Source organism: Dendroctonus ponderosae, unplaced genomic scaffold (genome assembly GCF_020466585.1).
Source record: "Dendroctonus ponderosae isolate FM_Combo_2020 unplaced genomic scaffold, Dpon_F_20191213v2 Dpon_F_20191213_7, whole genome shotgun sequence".
Taxonomy (NCBI): Eukaryota; Metazoa; Arthropoda; class Insecta; order Coleoptera; family Curculionidae; genus Dendroctonus; species Dendroctonus ponderosae.
Genome location: NW_026018916.1, coordinates 7,745,594 through 7,764,307, shown reverse-complemented (window position 1 = coordinate 7,764,307; position 18,714 = coordinate 7,745,594). Strand labels below are relative to the sequence as shown.

General features: G+C 32.3%; 3 protein-coding genes across 5 annotated transcripts in view; 2 read left to right on the top strand and 1 right to left on the bottom strand.

The window, feature by feature from the left end:
• LOC109546185 (cell wall protein DAN4) overlaps nucleotides 1-3,255 on the top strand; it is a 56,491-nt gene extending 53,236 nt beyond the window's left edge. Inside the window, exons 7-12 of the mRNA XM_019917043.2 lie at nucleotides 47-271; nucleotides 479-635; nucleotides 688-1,025; nucleotides 1,128-1,423; nucleotides 1,484-1,666; nucleotides 1,814-3,255. Of these exons, the coding sequence (XP_019772602.2) occupies nucleotides 47-271; nucleotides 479-635; nucleotides 688-1,025; nucleotides 1,128-1,423; nucleotides 1,484-1,666; nucleotides 1,814-2,224 (1,610 nt within the window). The 3' untranslated portion in view covers nucleotides 2,225-3,255. The remainder of the gene's footprint in view (nucleotides 1-46; nucleotides 272-478; nucleotides 636-687; nucleotides 1,026-1,127; nucleotides 1,424-1,483; nucleotides 1,667-1,813) is intronic.
• Nucleotides 2,890-9,514, bottom strand: LOC109546186 (cytokine receptor-like factor 3). Its single transcript, XM_019917044.2, has 6 exons — nucleotides 9,195-9,514; nucleotides 7,679-7,966; nucleotides 6,117-6,282; nucleotides 4,131-4,405; nucleotides 3,878-4,054; nucleotides 2,890-3,821 (listed from the first exon to the last, which is right to left on the bottom strand). Exons 1-6 carry the CDS (start codon nucleotides 9,405-9,407, stop codon nucleotides 3,663-3,665), a joined length of 1,278 nt encoding a protein of 425 aa, XP_019772603.2. The 5' UTR covers nucleotides 9,408-9,514; the 3' UTR covers nucleotides 2,890-3,662.
• A 5,283-nt stretch (nucleotides 9,515-14,797) lies between these two features.
• LOC109546161 (protein slit) overlaps nucleotides 14,798-18,714 on the top strand; it is a gene marked incomplete at its 3' end in the record, with an annotated part of 191,607 nt that continues 187,690 nt past the window's right edge. For all 3 annotated transcript variants that reach the window (XM_048668236.1, XM_048668235.1, XM_048668234.1), the window contains 1 exon segment: nucleotides 14,798-15,092.

The window sequence follows — 18,714 nt, the reverse complement described above, 5'->3', positions numbered from 1 at the left end:
TTCAAAATGCTCCGTTTGGAAAATAATGCTTATAGGAAATTTTCAGCAACATCAGCTGTTCAAACTGATGGAAGTACAGCATTTCCCACATACCATATTTCGAGTGCGAGGCCTTTTGGAGTAAGTGAAACAACTTCGCCAACTCCTTTGCTTACGACCCCAACTATACCCAGCTTCAGCGTGTATGACAACGTAGATAATATGATTGGGGTTCTTCAAGAAATAGCAAATTTCAATTCGCAAAAAGATTCGTCCGACACTCCTCGCCGAGGTGAGTTTTACGGTTTTAGCACTTGCTGATTATACGTCTCAAAGTTAAAGCGTAAGACATCAAACAAATGTTTTGCATCAAACCGACTAACGCAAATACATTGAACAAATACGACTAATTTCAATTAACTACATTTAACAACACATACATACACATACCAAAAACTCTGATTTAAAGCAGTTTCTCAATTTTACACTGCTTAACTAGATCTGATCATTCCTCCATCGGTGGGCCCCCAAACCCTCCATTCGTTGGCCCAATATTTTGCCAATGAATTGGAAAGCAACGAAACTAGCAACGGAATTTTACAACCCGAAACCAAGGAAAAGCTCACAACCCTGTTAACTGCCATGACGGTGCACGGGTAAGATTCCACAGTATCTAAAAGCCCTCAAAAGCTCATGATTTTATTTCAGGTATAATCACCTATTCACATTGGGGTCCCTAGCAAACAAAGAAACCAGTACAAATTCCATTTCTTCACTAGAAACTACTACTGTTTTAACACCATCTAGATTGGGAAATGAGGAAAATAAGGTGGAGCAAAATGAAGATCGCCCTGAACCTGAGGGAACCGTAACTGATGACGAACTTCTTTCTACAACATCAATTCCTGAGCTGAGACAACTAGCAAGAAATTTCTCGCTAGCGTTGTCTAGCTATTTGAACGATCCCGATAATTTCAAGAAACGTTTGGAAGAACTGAGACCGACGGAACCACCGGCTGTAGATGGAAGTGATAATGTGGAATCAAGTAATATTATAACAATAATTTACCGGGCTATGCTATCGTGCAATGATTACGCGATTTTTTTTAAATATTATCAGAGTCAAAATGTAAAAATCAAAATCTTAGGTACAACCGAAGACGAACTTCTCAACTTTTCCGACGCCGATGTAAAACCCAGCACGTCAGCAGCACCATCAGCAACTTGGGGTTATATTATAGCAGCAGAAGCCAATAAAGAGCCTTTCGAAGATGTGAAAAACTCACTGAATCCCGACCTAAATACTGCAGATTCTCAGTCATTTGTACCGCGGTTTAACAATGTGCAGGTTGACGAAAAACAAGGAAAAGGATCAACTGACTTGCCTCCAAATCACTGGACCTCAAGTCCTAGAGCTACCCAATTATGGCAAAAAGCATTATCGGTAAGTTTTCGCGATTTAACAAATTAACCCAGTGTAAACATAAACATTTGCCACTTTCAGATCAACCCTGCGGTAGTCAATGATCATTTTGAATCCACAACTTTAAGTATTGACTTTACTAACCAGGAAACAACAACGCCTGAATTGTTTAACGCGGATGTCCTTCCAGAAATTCAACAACCCCATTCGGCAATTAGCTACGATTTGCGAGAATTACCTCCTTTATCTTTAAACTCCACTCAGGTAAATAAGTAACTCTAGTATAAGGAGGATATAGAAACATATAAAATTAATCAATACTCTGTACTGAAAACAAAAGCTCAGACAAACAAATCCAATCCACCGACCATTAGAACTACACCACTTAATATGCACTTAAATTGCCCACAGATTCATGGAATTTTGATTGATTTCATGAACCACACAAAATGGGACGAGCACAATCGGCTCAATCGCATTTTGAAGAAACTGAATACATCCGAAGAAGAATTCCTCGACCGCATGAAGGAGATTGAGTCTAATCCACTTACCAAACGCCTCATATTGCTCCTCATTAGTGAATGTGGTTCAAATATCACTCAAGAACTCGGAATTTCCGCTACAAAACCGCAACCAACTGATGGTACGGCCGAATTAGGACCGACCAGCGCTTCCAGCATAGTCGAAGTGAGAAAATTGGAAAATCATGATTTAGGGGGGCTCGTCCACTCCCATTTAAGCGACGAAGACCAGGATTCTAGAGCACTCCAGCTCTTAAATAGTCTTTATACTATAGCCTCAAAATTCGGAAAAAGACGATAACTTAAGTCTGAATGCTAGATTAATTGAATATTAAATATTTTTGCTACCGTAAGCTCAACGTTTAATTAACAGCAATAAAGGCATGTTCTAATGTATAAATCTCAGATTCCTATAAATTAAAAATGTATCGTAAATATTGATAATCCTGAAACATTGACGGAAACCTAAGGCATGTTATACTTGATCAGAGAAACAATTTTGAGAAGTGTGGAATATTTGGCGTACTTTAAAGGGTAGAAAATATAATTTGATAAAATTTATAGTTAATTTTAAATATGTACGGACTCACTTGAAAGTTGTTTACTGCATTCAATATATCTGAAAGTCACAGATACTAATACTAAACAAAATGTTTAGTATCCTGGAAATTACTATTTAGTCATTGAAAAATTCAATTTTATAATACAATTATCAATTGCTCAATACAATTTAATGGAAATCCATTACACTATAATCAATATGAATGCAAATTTACTCAACGTTGAATTAAATCTAGCTGATAGTATAATTCTAAATACAGATACAAGGCCCTCATTTCGAAACATATGCTTACCTTCAATGCTTTGCGTACTTAGCAAAAAATACTTCGGGAGTAAAAAGTTGATAAATGTACTCGTAAAAAGTGTGAATGAGAATGTCAGAGCGGGTGATTAATATGTTTTGCAAAACTCTATACCTACTTTTATTTATGCATACATGTATTTAATGGTATAACATGGTTTTACTATGATTATTCAGTCGCTGTAGTATAAGTGATTTCTTTTGTAAGGCTTTTACAATAAAAAAATATTTTAAGTGAAATATGCGAAAACGTGCAATTTAAAGTCCTAAAATGTACAGCCAACACGGACATGGCCATTTCAGGATCATTTCCTGGCTTTCCAATTTAAGAAAATTAATTCAAAATTGGCAAATAGTGTCGCAGATAGATGTGATGTACGACGAATATCAATAAGTGTCTAGGATTAATATTTTGCTTAACTTTCCTGTAAATATCACTCAATTCAAATGTAAATATATTATTTTAAAAATATGCTGTTTCATTTATTAGTTAAAAAAAGCTAGTAAAATTATGCTAAGCAACAGTTAAGTAATAAATCTCATTAAATATAAAATTTTAATTCATATTACAACGGATTATCTGCGATTTGAAATTACATTTATATAAAAACAATATATTGCGGGTTATCACAAGAAGTTAACATACAACATACCCAATATAGATAGACCTTTATTAGGCCCTTCAAAACGTTGAAATATTAACATTAGATAAACTAATAAGAGGTAAGTGTTTGAGCAATATTCAAAATATTTTTCTTTATTAGAATACCAACAAAACACAACTATCGTTCTCTAGTGGCATAAAATTGCTGAGAAGTAAATGCTAAAAAATGTGATAATACAATGAGTATACAATATGAGTATGCAAAATGTTGCGTCAGTCAACCATAATTTTCCATTTGTTAGTTGGCAACTGGCAAGCGAAATACAAACTTGAGGCATCACCAACTAACCAATCATACGTGACTCGCTTGTCGTTGCAGTCCATATGGACTCTTATTTTTCCTAAGCATATAAGCTGCAGTAAAAAGGAGACCTGAAATATGTAAATTTCTTTTTAAAAATTCCCGATTTACTTCCATGAAAACATACCTTAAGCCCTTTGTAGAAGTTTGACAAAACCATGGATTTTTCCGTTCCAGACATTGATATTTTACCATCACTATCAATCAAAACTCCATCATTAATTTGTCTTAAGTCTTTGCAATTCTCAATTTCCTTCGTTGTTATTGCCAGAATACAAGTCGACTTACTATCAGCTTCTAAAATCTAACAAAAGACCAGTTATTTCCGACAGTGATCTAACGGTGAGTGAATTAGACTGGCGTTTGAGAGTTTTACTTACTGTGAAGTCGACTGAATCGGTGAAAGACACCTGAGGACCATTGGAGAATAAAACTTTACTGCCGATTTCAATTTGACCCAAAGAAACAATTTTTTCGTCAAGAGAAAAAGTGACACCATTAACTTTCTTAAAGGAAAACCCTGGAAGCGTTGTTGAGCCTACTAGTGCAGCCGACCAAGGGCTCCAATCGGCAGCTCCGTCGAATTTGCAAGAAACACGAAATGAATACGGCTCCTTAATCATAATTTCTCTAAGTAAATATTGAGATTCTGAACCTACAAATATATTTTTACCAAATTATGCTTGACTAAGAAGCAAGTTTATGTTAGTTTAGACAGACACTTAAAAGACTTGTTAATCCGAATCCACTTCAAATTATTAGTCGAAATCGATAATCCGAGCAAGTGAATAGAAACAGTAACAGTTCTGCAAGAGACAAATAAAGAAAGAGACAAATTATGTTCCTAAAGAAAAATTATAATTACCTACTCACAAAATCTGATTAATTTTTAGAGACGATTCTAGTTATTTTGATGTTACTTGAATCAATCGCTACTAAGCAGGCTTAAAATAAATTGCACTTCAACCCATTTGCCTTTACCAATAAAATTAATTACCGTGACCCATAAATGCTGAAGTGTTAAATATAATAGAGTAAAACCCGTTGAAAATTGTAGAATTAATTCACTGCCGAATAAACCATGCTGATTGAAATAATGTGACTAAAAAGTATCTTGACTATCACGGTTAATTTCAACAATGGATGCAATAGAAAAATGAGAAGACGTTTCTAATTTGAGAAGATATCGGTTTCTGATACAAAAACTGGTCTGTAGATTTATAATCTGCTAATAAACCAGCTCACACTACTCCTGTGTGTATCAGTCAATAAGAATAAATTCGATAGTAAGTAAATGAGAGCCTGATTAAAAAAATCATCGGACACGTTGGTTGGCATTTTTAATTGCGCATTTTCCCAAGCTAAAAGTTTTTATACAGGGTGTTTTGATAGTTGCTAATATAAACTTTCTATTTTAAGTGAAACACTTAAAATTCAAATTGAACACTGACTTGAATTTTTGAAATCTTCTTAGCTCTAAAGTGCACTTATCAGAAAAAAACATGTTGTAACTGGATCAGAATTTGAGCCAACCGTAAATTTTTGCAATAAATCTGAAAAATTCTGGCATATTGGACGATATGGTATGCGACATTGTACACAAAATATGTCTAAAATTATCTGAACAATCCAGAAATTGAATAATTTGCGGGGAGTTTCATCTACGATAAAAAATTTTGAAATGGCCAGTGCGGCATGATACACCCTATATAAAACGTTTTCGGTGAAAAAAAAGTGTTACACACTGTATAAATTGTTCCCCTATAAAATCAGTTAGTAATATAAAATAACTACCACCCTGTTATAAGTATGCTATGAAAACGGTTATAAAAAATGTGTAAAAATTCATTTCTTGCATGCAGTTGAAATAGTGTTCACAGTATAAAAAGTATTAAGAGTTGCTGTGGATCGACTCGTCATTAGAAAAAAAACATTATTCTGAGTGTAAAAATTCAAATTTTTAACATCGTGAACTGGGTGAATAAACTATGTTTTCTTAATACTAGTTTTTAAATCACTAGGTGAATAGTATCAAATTCGCTCATATACAAAGTTCTGTAAATGGTAGAAAATTAACCACATCTATCTCAATTTGTCTAAGAAAAATCGAAAGTAAATTTCGTGTCTGGTTTAAGTTTTGCTTTTCACTAATACGGATTTATTTATAACATTGTAAGCCCACATAAAATGCTAAATGAGCTATTGCTGGTTTTACTTAATTTCTCTTGAAAAAATAAAACTGCAGTCGTCCATGCAAAGCCCTGATACTTTTAAGTTAGTTTAAAAAGGCTAACTGAAAAACTACTTACTAATCTACTGATCGTTATTCCTAATCTATTACACAAATACCTACAAGTAAAGCATACCAATGTAACAATCAGAGAAACCAGCAGACAGGTTCTTGTTCTTTAAAACGTTTCCTACTACTTTCTGCAATTTGAATTCTTTAATGTACTTTATGTGGTCATCTGTACTATCTGGCTGATGCCACTCAACTAATAGAGCTGACGGTTTTGCAACAATTGATTTTATCTAAAAAGCAGTAAATAACTCCATTTAGGCGATACTTAAACATTCCATCAACTCATTAATTGCCATTACTCTCTTTCGATAATAGTATTTACTTTAAAAGAACCCGGGGTTAGAATAAGTTGACTAAATTTAACTAAGGTAAACTTGTTTCAATGGAATTATGATTATGATTTCAGAACATTCTCAGCAAATGTAAAATACAAATCAAAATCATAATTTTACGAGTTCTTTCTCTTGTTCCCGTATATTATCATTCCTTTTGATCCAAAGGTTCAATGCATCCACTGAAAAAATGTAGAAGTGATTCTGCTTTATCAAAATTATGAGTCTCAAGCAACCGATTCACAGCAACATTCATTAAAATTTATTGTAGCATTATACCGATATTACAAAACACCAAATTTTTCAAAAACTTTGCCCATCAATAGCAAGGAGCCAAACATTTTTCTTAACAGAAGTTAGGTGAGGTCATTTTCTTTTCAACCGAATAATCTGGCAGTTCCATTTTGATCATGTGCGTATGGGACACCCAGTATTTTAAATACGGGTTAATTTGTCATACTATGGCCAGCGTTCAATTACCGATTTTGATAAAATAAATGTTTACATTTAGAGTAAACAAATGAGGACAAAACCTGTTCACGCTTGATTTGCTTGGACATTTTTTGGCATATAGGAGAATTTTCGGATAAGAAGTTCCAATGTTCGCCGGAAGAATTGTAGGTTTTGTTTCCAAAGTTCAGTTATAGTCAGGGTGGCCATTGTTCGCTTTAAGAAAGTTGGTGTTGTCCAGAGGATCTCGATTTCATCTCTAGAGGGCTTCGATCAGGTAAGAAATGTTTTTTTATAGAAATGATGTGAGCACAAAGCATAGGAGTATCTGCGATGATAATATAAAGACACACAATTTTGATCTGATGCAAAGTGAAACTCATGAAAACCGTGATAACTTTCCTAACAAAACAATTTTGAGTAACGAAGTGGTCAGTCTCTAAAAGCTAAATCTATTGCAAATTACACCAAGTTGCATAAGGATACAGTTTTAATAGTGACGACTGAAACAGTAGATTTTATGTAAATTTTCAAAGTTGTTCTTTCCCAAATTAAGCCTGGTTTCCAGAAGACTATGTGGAAGAAAAAAAGTGCAAAGTGTCTTTTTTGTATTTTTGCCAAATATTTGAAATTATTAGGTTCAGAGATTCTTGATTGATTTACATTTTCTTCTAAAATTATCGCTTGTTTTTACGAAGAGGCCTCATTAAACACATTTAAATCGTATCAGAACATGAATAATATGTAAAAAACATAAATTAATGATCTGAAACTAAACATTTTTTGTATAAAGTGATTACAAGCCCTACTGGGGTCTAGCGGATATATTTTTTTAATTACTCACCTGAACAGGTGGGGCACTGATCACTTCGCCAAAGCCAGACAGCGCAAATTCTAACTGATTACTATCGAGTGGCTCATGAAGGAATACTAAATAGGGTAAATCGCTTTCAGCTGGTATTTCTGGCATATGTCCCAAGTCCTCTGCTCTACTTACAAACTCAGAAAATGCTCTCGAATCGTTTTCCCGTAATATTTGAGGTCCTTCAGTTAGAAGGATATTGGTGGTCTTAATATTACAATTAATTACTTCTTCGCAATGTTTAAGGGGCTCTATAACGCTATTTTTCACCTAAAATATGAAGTGCATTGGCAGCTTTAAAAACTGCGAAAAAATAATACATGGTAACGATCAACAAATATTTAAGGGTGTGCATGCAAATTTAAAGATAAATGTAAAGATGTCAATGTGAAAATAATTGTAATAATAATTATTATCACAATAATTGATTTTGAATGTATATGTTTAACTATTTCGTTAATCAATCAGCAAATGTTTGATACGGCCTCGGTTACTCATACTTTCCGAAAAAAAGGTCCAAAAATTGGGGATAAAGCAAGCAAATTTTGACAATTCCGCACATTCGCACTCATAAGAAACGATTTTTTGTTCAAATATACCAAATTATAAAAGCATATTATGTTTAAGCTGCAGTTTAAGTTTATGGTAAATACGTATGAACATATTTGTTTGTGGGTTTCTTGGCTGCTATTAAACATAAAAAATGGCAACAGTTTCATAGCTTTTAAATTAAATGACAAATACGAGCTAGACGTTATTTGCATCGTTAAATTGATTCAACAGCAGGCTAACTTACACAACATTAGTACCATTTTGTAAATATTTTATAGTTGCTACATAACAACAGACACCTTTATTGTAATGTTATCTCCATAATTGTATGTAAAATTCCATCTCTATACCTCCCAATCCTGATAGGTCGTAACCCACAAAAAAATGTACAATTAAATTTTTGCATCAATGACAAAAAATCGTACATTACTGTATGCGGCTACAGATACATATAAGAATAAAAACGCAAAAATAAACAACAGACAAACTTGTTTTTAATTACACGAGGAATCATTTATTATCAGTTTTTTGTGTCCCCTGTAAAAAGAGAATTAAATTGGGTTACATCGCAATTTTTTACATATGGATCCATAGTTTCCATCGAAGTCAGATAGAACAAGAGATACGTTTATCTCTGATAGAACGTTGTATTAGTTTTACCAAAACTTTCAGGAAAACGTGTGATATAAATTATTGAGTTTTGCTCTATTTTTCAAATACCTATTATTTCCCATTTAGTAAGGTACCTATTTTTAATGAATAGAACAGTTAATTTTAGTAACCTTTACATCAGCTCTTAAGCCAAAACTCTGACTGTATACTTATCAAAGCAGCTCATTTTACAACCAAGTTGTCTTCATCTTTATAAATTCCTGCCACAAAGGACTTTCATAACTACTTATACCTACTTCTCAAATCTCATATAATATAACTGTAAGGCACTTACAATCTCAGCTTTTTCCAGCAATTCTTTCTCTCTTATCTCCAGTTTGCTTTTCAGGCTGGAAAATGTATACTTTATATTATTTTCAGCTTCTAAACAATTGATACAAAATTGTTTTTGCAAATTGGTCAATTCTGTTTTCAAACCTTCTAGATTCTGAATATAGAATTTGGCTAACTGAAGAATTTCGGTAATATCCTTGTGACTGCGATTCATTTTTGTCTAGAAAATGTGTCTAAACGAAAACTGAAGAAAAAATTTGTTTACAAACTAAAAACTGTAAATTGAAAACAACTTTGTTAAGACATAACCTAACTATTTTTATCTTCTTGTGTGTTTTAAGTCGTCTTTTCTAACTTACGATCATCTTTTTGTTCATCTAGCGGATAGCATGCGAATCATCTGAGCAATGCTGTCCGAAATTCAATATTTCATTTAATCATTCTTTAACAGCAAATGAGAGATTTATTTGTCGCCCAATTTTGTTTGTAATTCTGGCGTTAACCCAAGAGGCCGCCAGCTTCGCTGTTTTGTACTTTTTAAATAAACTACCCCTACTTTCAACCCTCATGGCAATTTATGTTTTTACACTGGATTTTTTTCACAAATCTTGTCAAATGTCTATAAAAATTAAAGTTTATATTTAAAATTGTCTAGATTATTCCACCATGTACAATCTTGTAAACTCCCACTCCCTCACAACTGACCGTATCTAGAATAACGCTTTCAATTTGGCTTGAACTTTTTCGAAACAAATATATTTCCAAAATTTGATGCTTCGGTTGTAAATATGGACAAATCTTCTCGGAAATTTTTTACTTACTCTATAAACAATAAATATGGTATTGATAACTCGATTTGTATCAAGGATATTTATCAATTTTGCCGTTATGTCTCCACCCAATTTACATTTACTTTTCTTAAACTTAAGTTTTCAAGTTAAGCATTAATATGAAAATATTATGCATCTCAACATACATTTGAAATTGTACCTACCATACAGAAATAGTTGGGATCATAAATTATTTGGAAACTTTATGACCGATTAGGCGAAACTGGCTCATTTCGTCCCAAACGAGATAATTCCGTCCACAAACTATCACGCCAGGCCAGGAAGAAGAGATTTATCTGGTTCGTGTAGCAGAAAACCCGGAAATACGTCTGAGGCTTTCGTCTCTAGATACTGGAATAAGCAAACCGTCAGTTCTAAGAATCTTTCATCAGTAAAACCATTTTACAGCGTTCAAGAATTTATGAGCATCCGATTTTCCAGCAAAGGTTCATCTTGTGGGCTTTTTCTAGCTCGGCCAAATTTCCATCAAATTTATCTAAACAAATTTTGTGCTTCTTCGATTGTCGTAGTTTGCTTTAGAAACTAACGTGTATAGAAAATGGCATTTTCTCATTAAAATTAATACTTCCACCACAGACAAAAACCGAGAAGTTGCAAAATTATGAGAAAATCTATCTTTCCACTAATTAAAGTTGTACATTTTGAAAAATTATACATCAATTTGTATTATCAGTCATATCATTACTAAACTAAAAAGTAGTACTAATAAGTAACTTACGACAATACGATATCGTTTTACTTAAGTAATTTCCTTCCAATTATTTGTGGAGGACCCTGCATGTATAATTTTCCTTATTTTATTTAACGAAGTAACTGTAGTAAGTAACCGAAAGTAACTAAAATAATGATTTGCACTTTCACTTCGGCAATACTTGCTACATATTAAATATCTATCAAGAAACATACTGCAAAATACGATTTATCTAATCAATTATGGTTGACGTGAAAAATGCATTCTAAAGACATTAAAATCATCAAATGTATATGTTGTATATTTATTTAAATATTCAGTTTTTCTTTACATTTTAATATATTTTGTGAGTTTTTATTTAAAAAACAATCATAATTCGCAAATTTTTTTATTTATAATTTCAAGAAATAATCATGCATGTAATTCGCTAAATCTAATGCGTAAATTAAATAAAAATATATTTTTAGATTTGAAACAAATTTTACTTTCGAACTAAAAAATATTTAGTTTATTCGCTAAATTTGACTAGAAGATGCTTTAGTAGCATTTTGTTCATTTGGTCCAAATTGCCTAAAGCTCAACTTGTGATATGCACACTTTTATTAATTTGGGAAATGTTCAAAGTTTGTAAATAATGATATTTAAATAAAATCAACGATACTCGAAACTTGTTTAAATTACTTTTAGTTTTAGTTATCTCTTTGCTTGCAGGCCAACTGCATTTTTAGATATGGTTTTTCAAAATCGCTTCTGGAAAAACAGTCTCGACCAGTTTTATTTAGATCTGTAATTTTTGCACCTAAAGTCTCTGGTTGAAAGATGGAAAGAAGCTATAAAATATTACTCAATCTGTTCTCTCTCTAAGATGCTCACTTTAAATTTCAACATAAACGTAGAGCTTTCAGCGCTTTCTTGTTTCCTGTTATTCGCAAATGCTTTGCGGGAGCAAATGGTTTCTCCTTAATACGGTCTTTGCTATTCTGAGATTATTTACAATTAAAAATCAGCAATGAATGAATGAATGAATCACCTAATGAAAACCTGAAAATGCATTAATTCAATTTTATATTTAAAAATTTTGTTTGCTACGCGTGGCACAGCTTTTTTAATGTAGTGGATGAAGCTTAAACGGTCATTTCGATCTCCAAAATGCTGTTTTCCTGGTTTAATAAGAATTTAAATGTTGCGCTAATGAAAGTCACCTGGATTTGATCAGTGAAGCATTTATTATCATGAGTTAGTTTTTCAACTGAATTGAATTCGAAGCAAGTTAAAGTTCGTTCAATTTGCAGCTAAAAGTTTAATGCCGTTGAATTGAGAGGAATCGTGAATAGTAAGAAAAAAGAGAAAAATATTAACGATTGATTCACTTAAGATTAAATTCCGTTTTTCCAGCAGCAACATATGTATATAAGAAAAAACGAAAAATAGACATATTTTAGTTCATCAAATTTAATTATTTGGGTCTATATATTATAACACCTTTATAACATCACTTACTTGGACAATGTTTAACAATAATTATTTGCCACATTATATCAACAGGAATGGCTCATACGCATTTTATCGTTTGCAAACCATTGTTAAATACATGTACACTTTTCCTAAATACGTTCAAACATTTTTTCAAATCGAATCAACTGGAATCATCCACTAACTATAGTTTATTGAATTTAATATTTAATATTTGAATATTCTTGAAAGAAGATTTATATTGAATCAGAAAATATATTTATAATACTATTTCTAGTTGTGTTGACTTAACTATTGGAAATAGTAAATTTCATTTATTTTATACAATATTTTGAAACTTATTTTGTCGTACATTACTGGCATTCCGCAGAGTTTGTCAATTGCAGGTGACGATTTTGATTTTGTAGGAAGCAATCCAAATGGTGCATTTCAACTAATACTTTTTTAGATTCTTTTGTGTTCATGTAATACTCCAAATCGTTCTGTTGTGTTCATATACTACAAATTCTTCTGTTGCTCTTATATATCTTTGACACACAAAATTGCTACGGATACGTTCTTTGCAAGTATATTCTCCTGTGAATAAATTCGATGTAAACGTTTGTTTCTATACACATATTACATCAGGTTAAAAAAGATTATTACTTATTGATTGAAATATAATTTCCAAAAATGTCTTTTGCTCTGGTTAATTACATGCAATCATCGTTGACACAATTTTACTTTAATTGCCAATTGGTTTATGATTAAATTGTTAAAGGCCACTTATTCCATTTTGAATAAATAAACCAAATTACCACTACTGTAGTGTAATCGGCCGAAAATGTACCTACATACAATTTGATCCGACGAAAATCGACTTTCCGAGTCAACAACCTTAAAGTAAGACCAATTTTTTGGAATAGTTGAATTAAAATCGATATCGAACTATACATTTGTTGGACGTTTAATTCCTTTTCGAATTTAGTTGTATTGTAACTTTTCAATAAAACTATCTTAGATTTAAAGGTACAGCTTGCCTTTCAATTCTGCTTTTGCCTACGACCCTGCGTCGAGGGCAGCTGCAGTTTTACAATCCTAGATAGAAAGGGTGCCGAATTTCCCAATGAGATTAAAGTTTCGCTTTTATATTTCACCATTTATTACGGTCAACAATATGAATAAAAATGTGCATTGAGAACAAAACTGCAGTAATACTTAGCTTCTTCCAGTTCCATAGATCAATAATTGTAATGAACATAAAGCTGTATTTGGGCATTTTGGACTGGAGAAGGAAGAATTCCTGACCAAAACGTAGTATAAAATCTATCACCTATTATCTTGCAACAAAGTTCAGGTTAAAGATGTAACAGAAAAACCGAATTAGTAAGTAAAGTGAATCTAGAAATGTTATTTTGATGATTACATAACGATTTTTTTCGAAGGGTGTCTAAAAGAAATATGAGCAATTTATGAAATATAAGTTAAAAATAATCGCATCTGAAAAATATTCGATTTGAATATGTTATTTGTGGCAAATTGCCGACTGATTCATTTACTTCACTAAAGCCTAATTGTTTAAAAAAAGATCTTGAAAAAGTGGCAATAGTGGAGTCGGTCTGTTGAGATCTTCAGAATAATTTTGAATCAATTATTAGGCTTTCGAATAAGTATTCACTAAATTAATTTTGTTGAAATACTTTGATTTAAATGTCTGTGCAGAAGTAACCACGTTTATAATATAAAAATGCCTTTTTTCATTTTGATCTTGTCCCTTCCGTTCTTCTGCTATATTTGATTAAGAATCCAATGTTGAATTAGTTATTTGACAATTATCTGTTTTATTTTGTACCTTTTAAGCTTTCTCTTTTACTGATATTGTCGCTATAGAGTTTTATTAGACCCACAAAATGTATTTTTGATACTGAATTATTGACCTGTTTGTTCACTTGGATCTGAATATCGAAGAACAAATTTAATCAAAAACTTCGTAAGAGGTTTAATGGAACTTTACATATCATTTTTAAAATGCCATTGAAACAGTTATCAATAAAAGAATCTGCATAATTATTAAAAAGCAAATACTTTTATATGAATAGTATTTATTTATTAACATTAAACTAAAACGTTTTACGTAAATTTATTTCGAACTCTATTCGTGTTTTTTTTTTCGTTTTCATTACTGAAATGCACCTAAACCTTTCACAGAGCCTGTGTTGCTCATTACCCTTTGAATTATAAATCACAGGCAATTCGTTAACACTTTGCTGCAAAGTGCTAATTACATGCTATCGCAGTATTGAACCTCCGGGCTTCGAAGTGTTGAATTTTTTGCTTCCTACATAGGCCCTTAAAGCTTGACTAATTTTAGTTTGCAGACAGGATTTAAAATGGTAATCGTAATAAACATGATTGGCACATGTAATGTGATAATTATATCAAACATGTAGTTAGTAGCTATACACAATAATAAGTTTGTAAGTGCGTCAAATCCCTACATTTCCCTCACAATGTTGCTGAAAGAGAAAATCCCTTCAAGTTGACAACGCCGCCAAAAAAACAAGTTTAAAGCGCGCCCTCAGCTTTCAAACAAGCTCGAGCTAGCTTTGATAATTCGCTTCTGAGCTGAGGAGGAGTGTAGATCTCCGGTCCGCTGCACCTCCGAACGTACGTGAAATACCAGCAAAATAATCTGAGAAGTTTTTAAAACCATTAACGTTTGAAAATTTTGTGTTTTACCGGTTAATTGTATTGTGAATACGTGAAATATCGTGCGTTTTTGCTTAGTTTTTGTGTTTATTTGGTGCGGTTTTTTTCCGGTGGACTTTGTTGTTTGTTTTTTTCTTATATTTAATATTAGTACTTTTTCATCATGGAGTTTTACAACACCTAACTGATTGTCAGCGTAAGTTTCCGCATCAATTTTTTTCTTATCTAGAATTTGTAATTATTACTATGACTTCGTCCATAATGTCCTATTTGTATATTTTTTAGGCTTAATTTTGAATAGCATCGACTGTAATGTTTTTATGTGTAAGCTAGGATAGATTGCAGTAGTTATTTTTCCAAAGAAAGTTTTGTCAGTTGATTAATCTATTTATATTCTAATCCGTTTTAGCTGAACGTAAGAAAAACGAAAAAAAATGAACGTGTAACAAATGCGCTCTCGCATTGGTCTTGTAAGTTATTTGAATAAATAACGATTTTTGTAGAAATCTCTAAATTGAAGTCATTTTGTCTTATTGTATTTTTTATATGTCTGATTAGTGGTATGTTAAACAGGACCTACGTTTTGTTGTCTATCTGCATGTGTAATTAAGAAAACGAAGAAACTTTAAGTACATTTAGAAATGTTTTCCGGGCTTTGAAGCCGTGGTCTATCGGAATTTCTTCCTGACAACTTTAAGTAAAACTAATGTTAGACAAAATGTTGTCTATTTCTTTAATAAATTCACGTATCACGTTTCGTCTTTGACAACTTTTTTATTTAAACTCTGGTAAATCTACTGACATGTGATTTGTAAAATATCCGAGTCCAAAAAGGGCATTTCAATCAATTATCAGTAATAACGTCACCCCAAATAACGTGTCGAAAAATGTATGAGAACAGCCTTGCCTTTACCGATTTTGCCTTTGTTTATTCATCAAGTGTAACTAATGTTGGTTTGATGTATTAGTCATTTTCAAACTCATTGTTATTGGAATCTTATCAATGCGATTGTTGATTTAATGTTTAAATCGATTGCAGGTGAATTCGCTAGTGATTTGTCAAAAGTATTATCGGCATTTGCCCCAAACAGTCTGTAAGCGCAAATTGAGATAAGAATTGTCAACTATCTTAAATGAATGATATTAATGATGCTAAACGAACAAAGAATTGATAATCTTGTTTTAGGATCGGTTGCCTTAATTAGAACTTAAGTATCTACTTTTTAATAATAATCATTTATAAAGTTTCAGAATTTTATTAGCAATCTATTCTGGAAGACTTTGTACCTATTTCAAATAATCCACTTGTCACCGTTCCGTTTAGATACAAAAAAAATGCAATTTTTTGGATCGTGTGCGTTTCCGAAACTTTAACGCCATTAAAACTTTCTTTCTGTTTTTGCGCCAATTAAAGCTGTTTGGACAACCCAATTAATATTCAAAAACTATCATTCTTTGCCGAATCTTTATCCACAATTTCTAGACATGCAGCAATAACGAAATGCTCTTCAAGAAATTATCGGCGTTATATTTTAGTCTGCAAATGTTCGACTCCTATTTGAAATTAGCACAAATCAGTAGTAAGTAATACGAAAAAAACTCTGTGCTCTGAAAGTAGGACAAGTGACTTGCCGCTAAACTGTACGAACAGACAATTTATTGAAGCTAAGAAAGCTGGAAATGGCACAATATGACTACCGAGATCAAATCTGTAAAATATGTAAAAGCTGCTTATATTATATTCATGATAATTATGTTGGTTGATTTGGGCTATTCTAAAGATCAACAGTGAAAATAGCACATTTCCGTGGCGCCTTAGGCAAAAACAAATTTAAATTAATCCGTATCAAAAATATAAAGAGGTTGATTTTTATATATTCTTGTTCTTTAAACCTTAGCTTGTAAATTGATAACGGGCAAAATGTACTTGCAAACGTATAAATAAATCTTCTAAGATGTATGATTGATTTTATTTTTATTTATTGACTTTATGAAGGCGTAAAAATGATTTCGGCTAATTGAAAGTGGAGCCATTCTCGACATTATTTTGATTTTGCTTCATGAATGCTCATGTTTGTCTGGTTAGTTGTATTTTGCGATTCACTGCTTAACTGCTTTTTTAACTTCCATTCCTTATGATATTTGTTCTTGGTGTTTTAGGGAAAGTAACCAAATAACCCAAAACCGACCGACCGGCAAGTGATTGATTATGTGCTTTATTTAATTATTTGATTTTCTGAAATCTTGAACTCAAGAACAGCAGAAAACAAACAAACCATCTCCGATGTAATACCTAAATGAAATGTAGCAAAGCGTTGCATTTTTGTTAGGCATGTTTTTCATAATATTAGATTGCCAGTTTTATTAACATTTTATCACCAGTCCCAAAATTATTATTTAGGATGCCCTATTTAAAGAATGGACAAAGACATGTTTTCCTGTACATATAATAAAATATTTATTCCATAATATAATCGATAACGCATAAGTGTCCACTATCGAAATTAAAGACTTAATTACTAAAGTTGTGTTAAGTAAATATTTCATCAAAATACGTAATTTCCAAAAATAAATCCCTCAATTGGCGCAACTTGGTCTATCGTTCCTTTATTCGATAATTGCATTCTTTAGAAATTTAAGGTATCACTTAGTGTCGATAACACGTCATTTCTGTTTTATTGAATGCAGTCCAATCATCCGAGTAAGTGCCGATAATAACTGCTTTGTATCCGTTATGTGTCACCGCAATCCGAGATATTGATCAATTCTTACCACGCATTAAGGGAGATAGCATCTAAAATAATAATAATAATATTGAAACTACTGTAACACAGTCATGTGTGATGCCGATTTTTTTTCTTTTCTAATTTTGCTCATTATTTTCAGTTGCTCACTTTCTCACTCGAGACGAAACTGCAAATCAAGAACGTTATTTCATGAAATATGTTGTCGATTTAGGCTTGCTTTTCGTACATACAAAAGCGCTGTAATTGTGTTTTAAAAAGGGTCTTTCAGTACGTTTCGGAAGTCGAGCAGAAGCGATCAAAAGGGTCCAAGAATGTTTGTTTAGCGTAATAATTTTCGATCGACTGCCTTTTCGTCAATAAAGTCCTGAGACGCCGCCCTTCTGGCCCCGGGGGGCATTTCCTTAAAGATGTAAGGATGCATCGGAATCGGGGGACTTACTTCTGGAGAAAATAAAATATTCAGTAGCAAATCCAGAGTTTTTTGCTATAAAGCTACTTTTAGTAGCTTTACTTTGAGTACATGTTTAGTAGGGAAATTGATGGATTATTTTTATCGATACTGCACTCCAATTGACTTGTTGTATCCAAACAATGCAAAAGTCAAAACCAGTCCCCAAATGAATGGGGCTCAACATCGGCTTTGAGTTACAAATTTTATTTGCAATCCATTATACCTAGTCATTCTCCTTATATTTTTTTTAAAACACATTCATGACCGTTCTAAAGCATTCTGAGAGTTAATATTGGGCTTGCATTACCAGAGCGAAAATAGTGTTCTTATCTAAGGAAATTATTTGCATCCGTTGACCACCTAAAAAGTAGGCAAAGAAAAACAAGAAAATTAACTAAGTTGTAGATAAGTTCTATATTGTTGAGGCGGATTCATATTTTTACAAACTTCTTTTTGGGTATTTCGCCTCAAAAATGTTTGCCTTAAAAAAGACAGAATTTCCTCACGTCTTTTATTACAGATTGATAAATATTGCTCCTATTTCGCAATAAGGACGAATTATTTATCAAAAAGTAATCAAGAACTATCACCTAGAGGGTATCCTGCGACACACTTAGGCT

Excerpts from the sequence above, each read along its gene's own strand:
- LOC109546186 (XM_019917044.2), bottom strand. The coding sequence starts at position 9,407 with ATGAATCGCAGTCACAAGGATATTACCGAAATTCTTCAGTTAGCCAAA. Across the intron at positions 6,283-7,678 it reads TCAGTGCCCCACCTGTTCAG|ATAAAATCAATTGTTGCAAA; the intron begins GTGAGTAATTAA and ends ACTGCTTTTTAG. Across the intron at positions 3,822-3,877 it reads ACTTCTACAAAGGGCTTAAG|GTCTCCTTTTTACTGCAGCT; the intron begins GTATGTTTTCAT and ends TACATATTTCAG.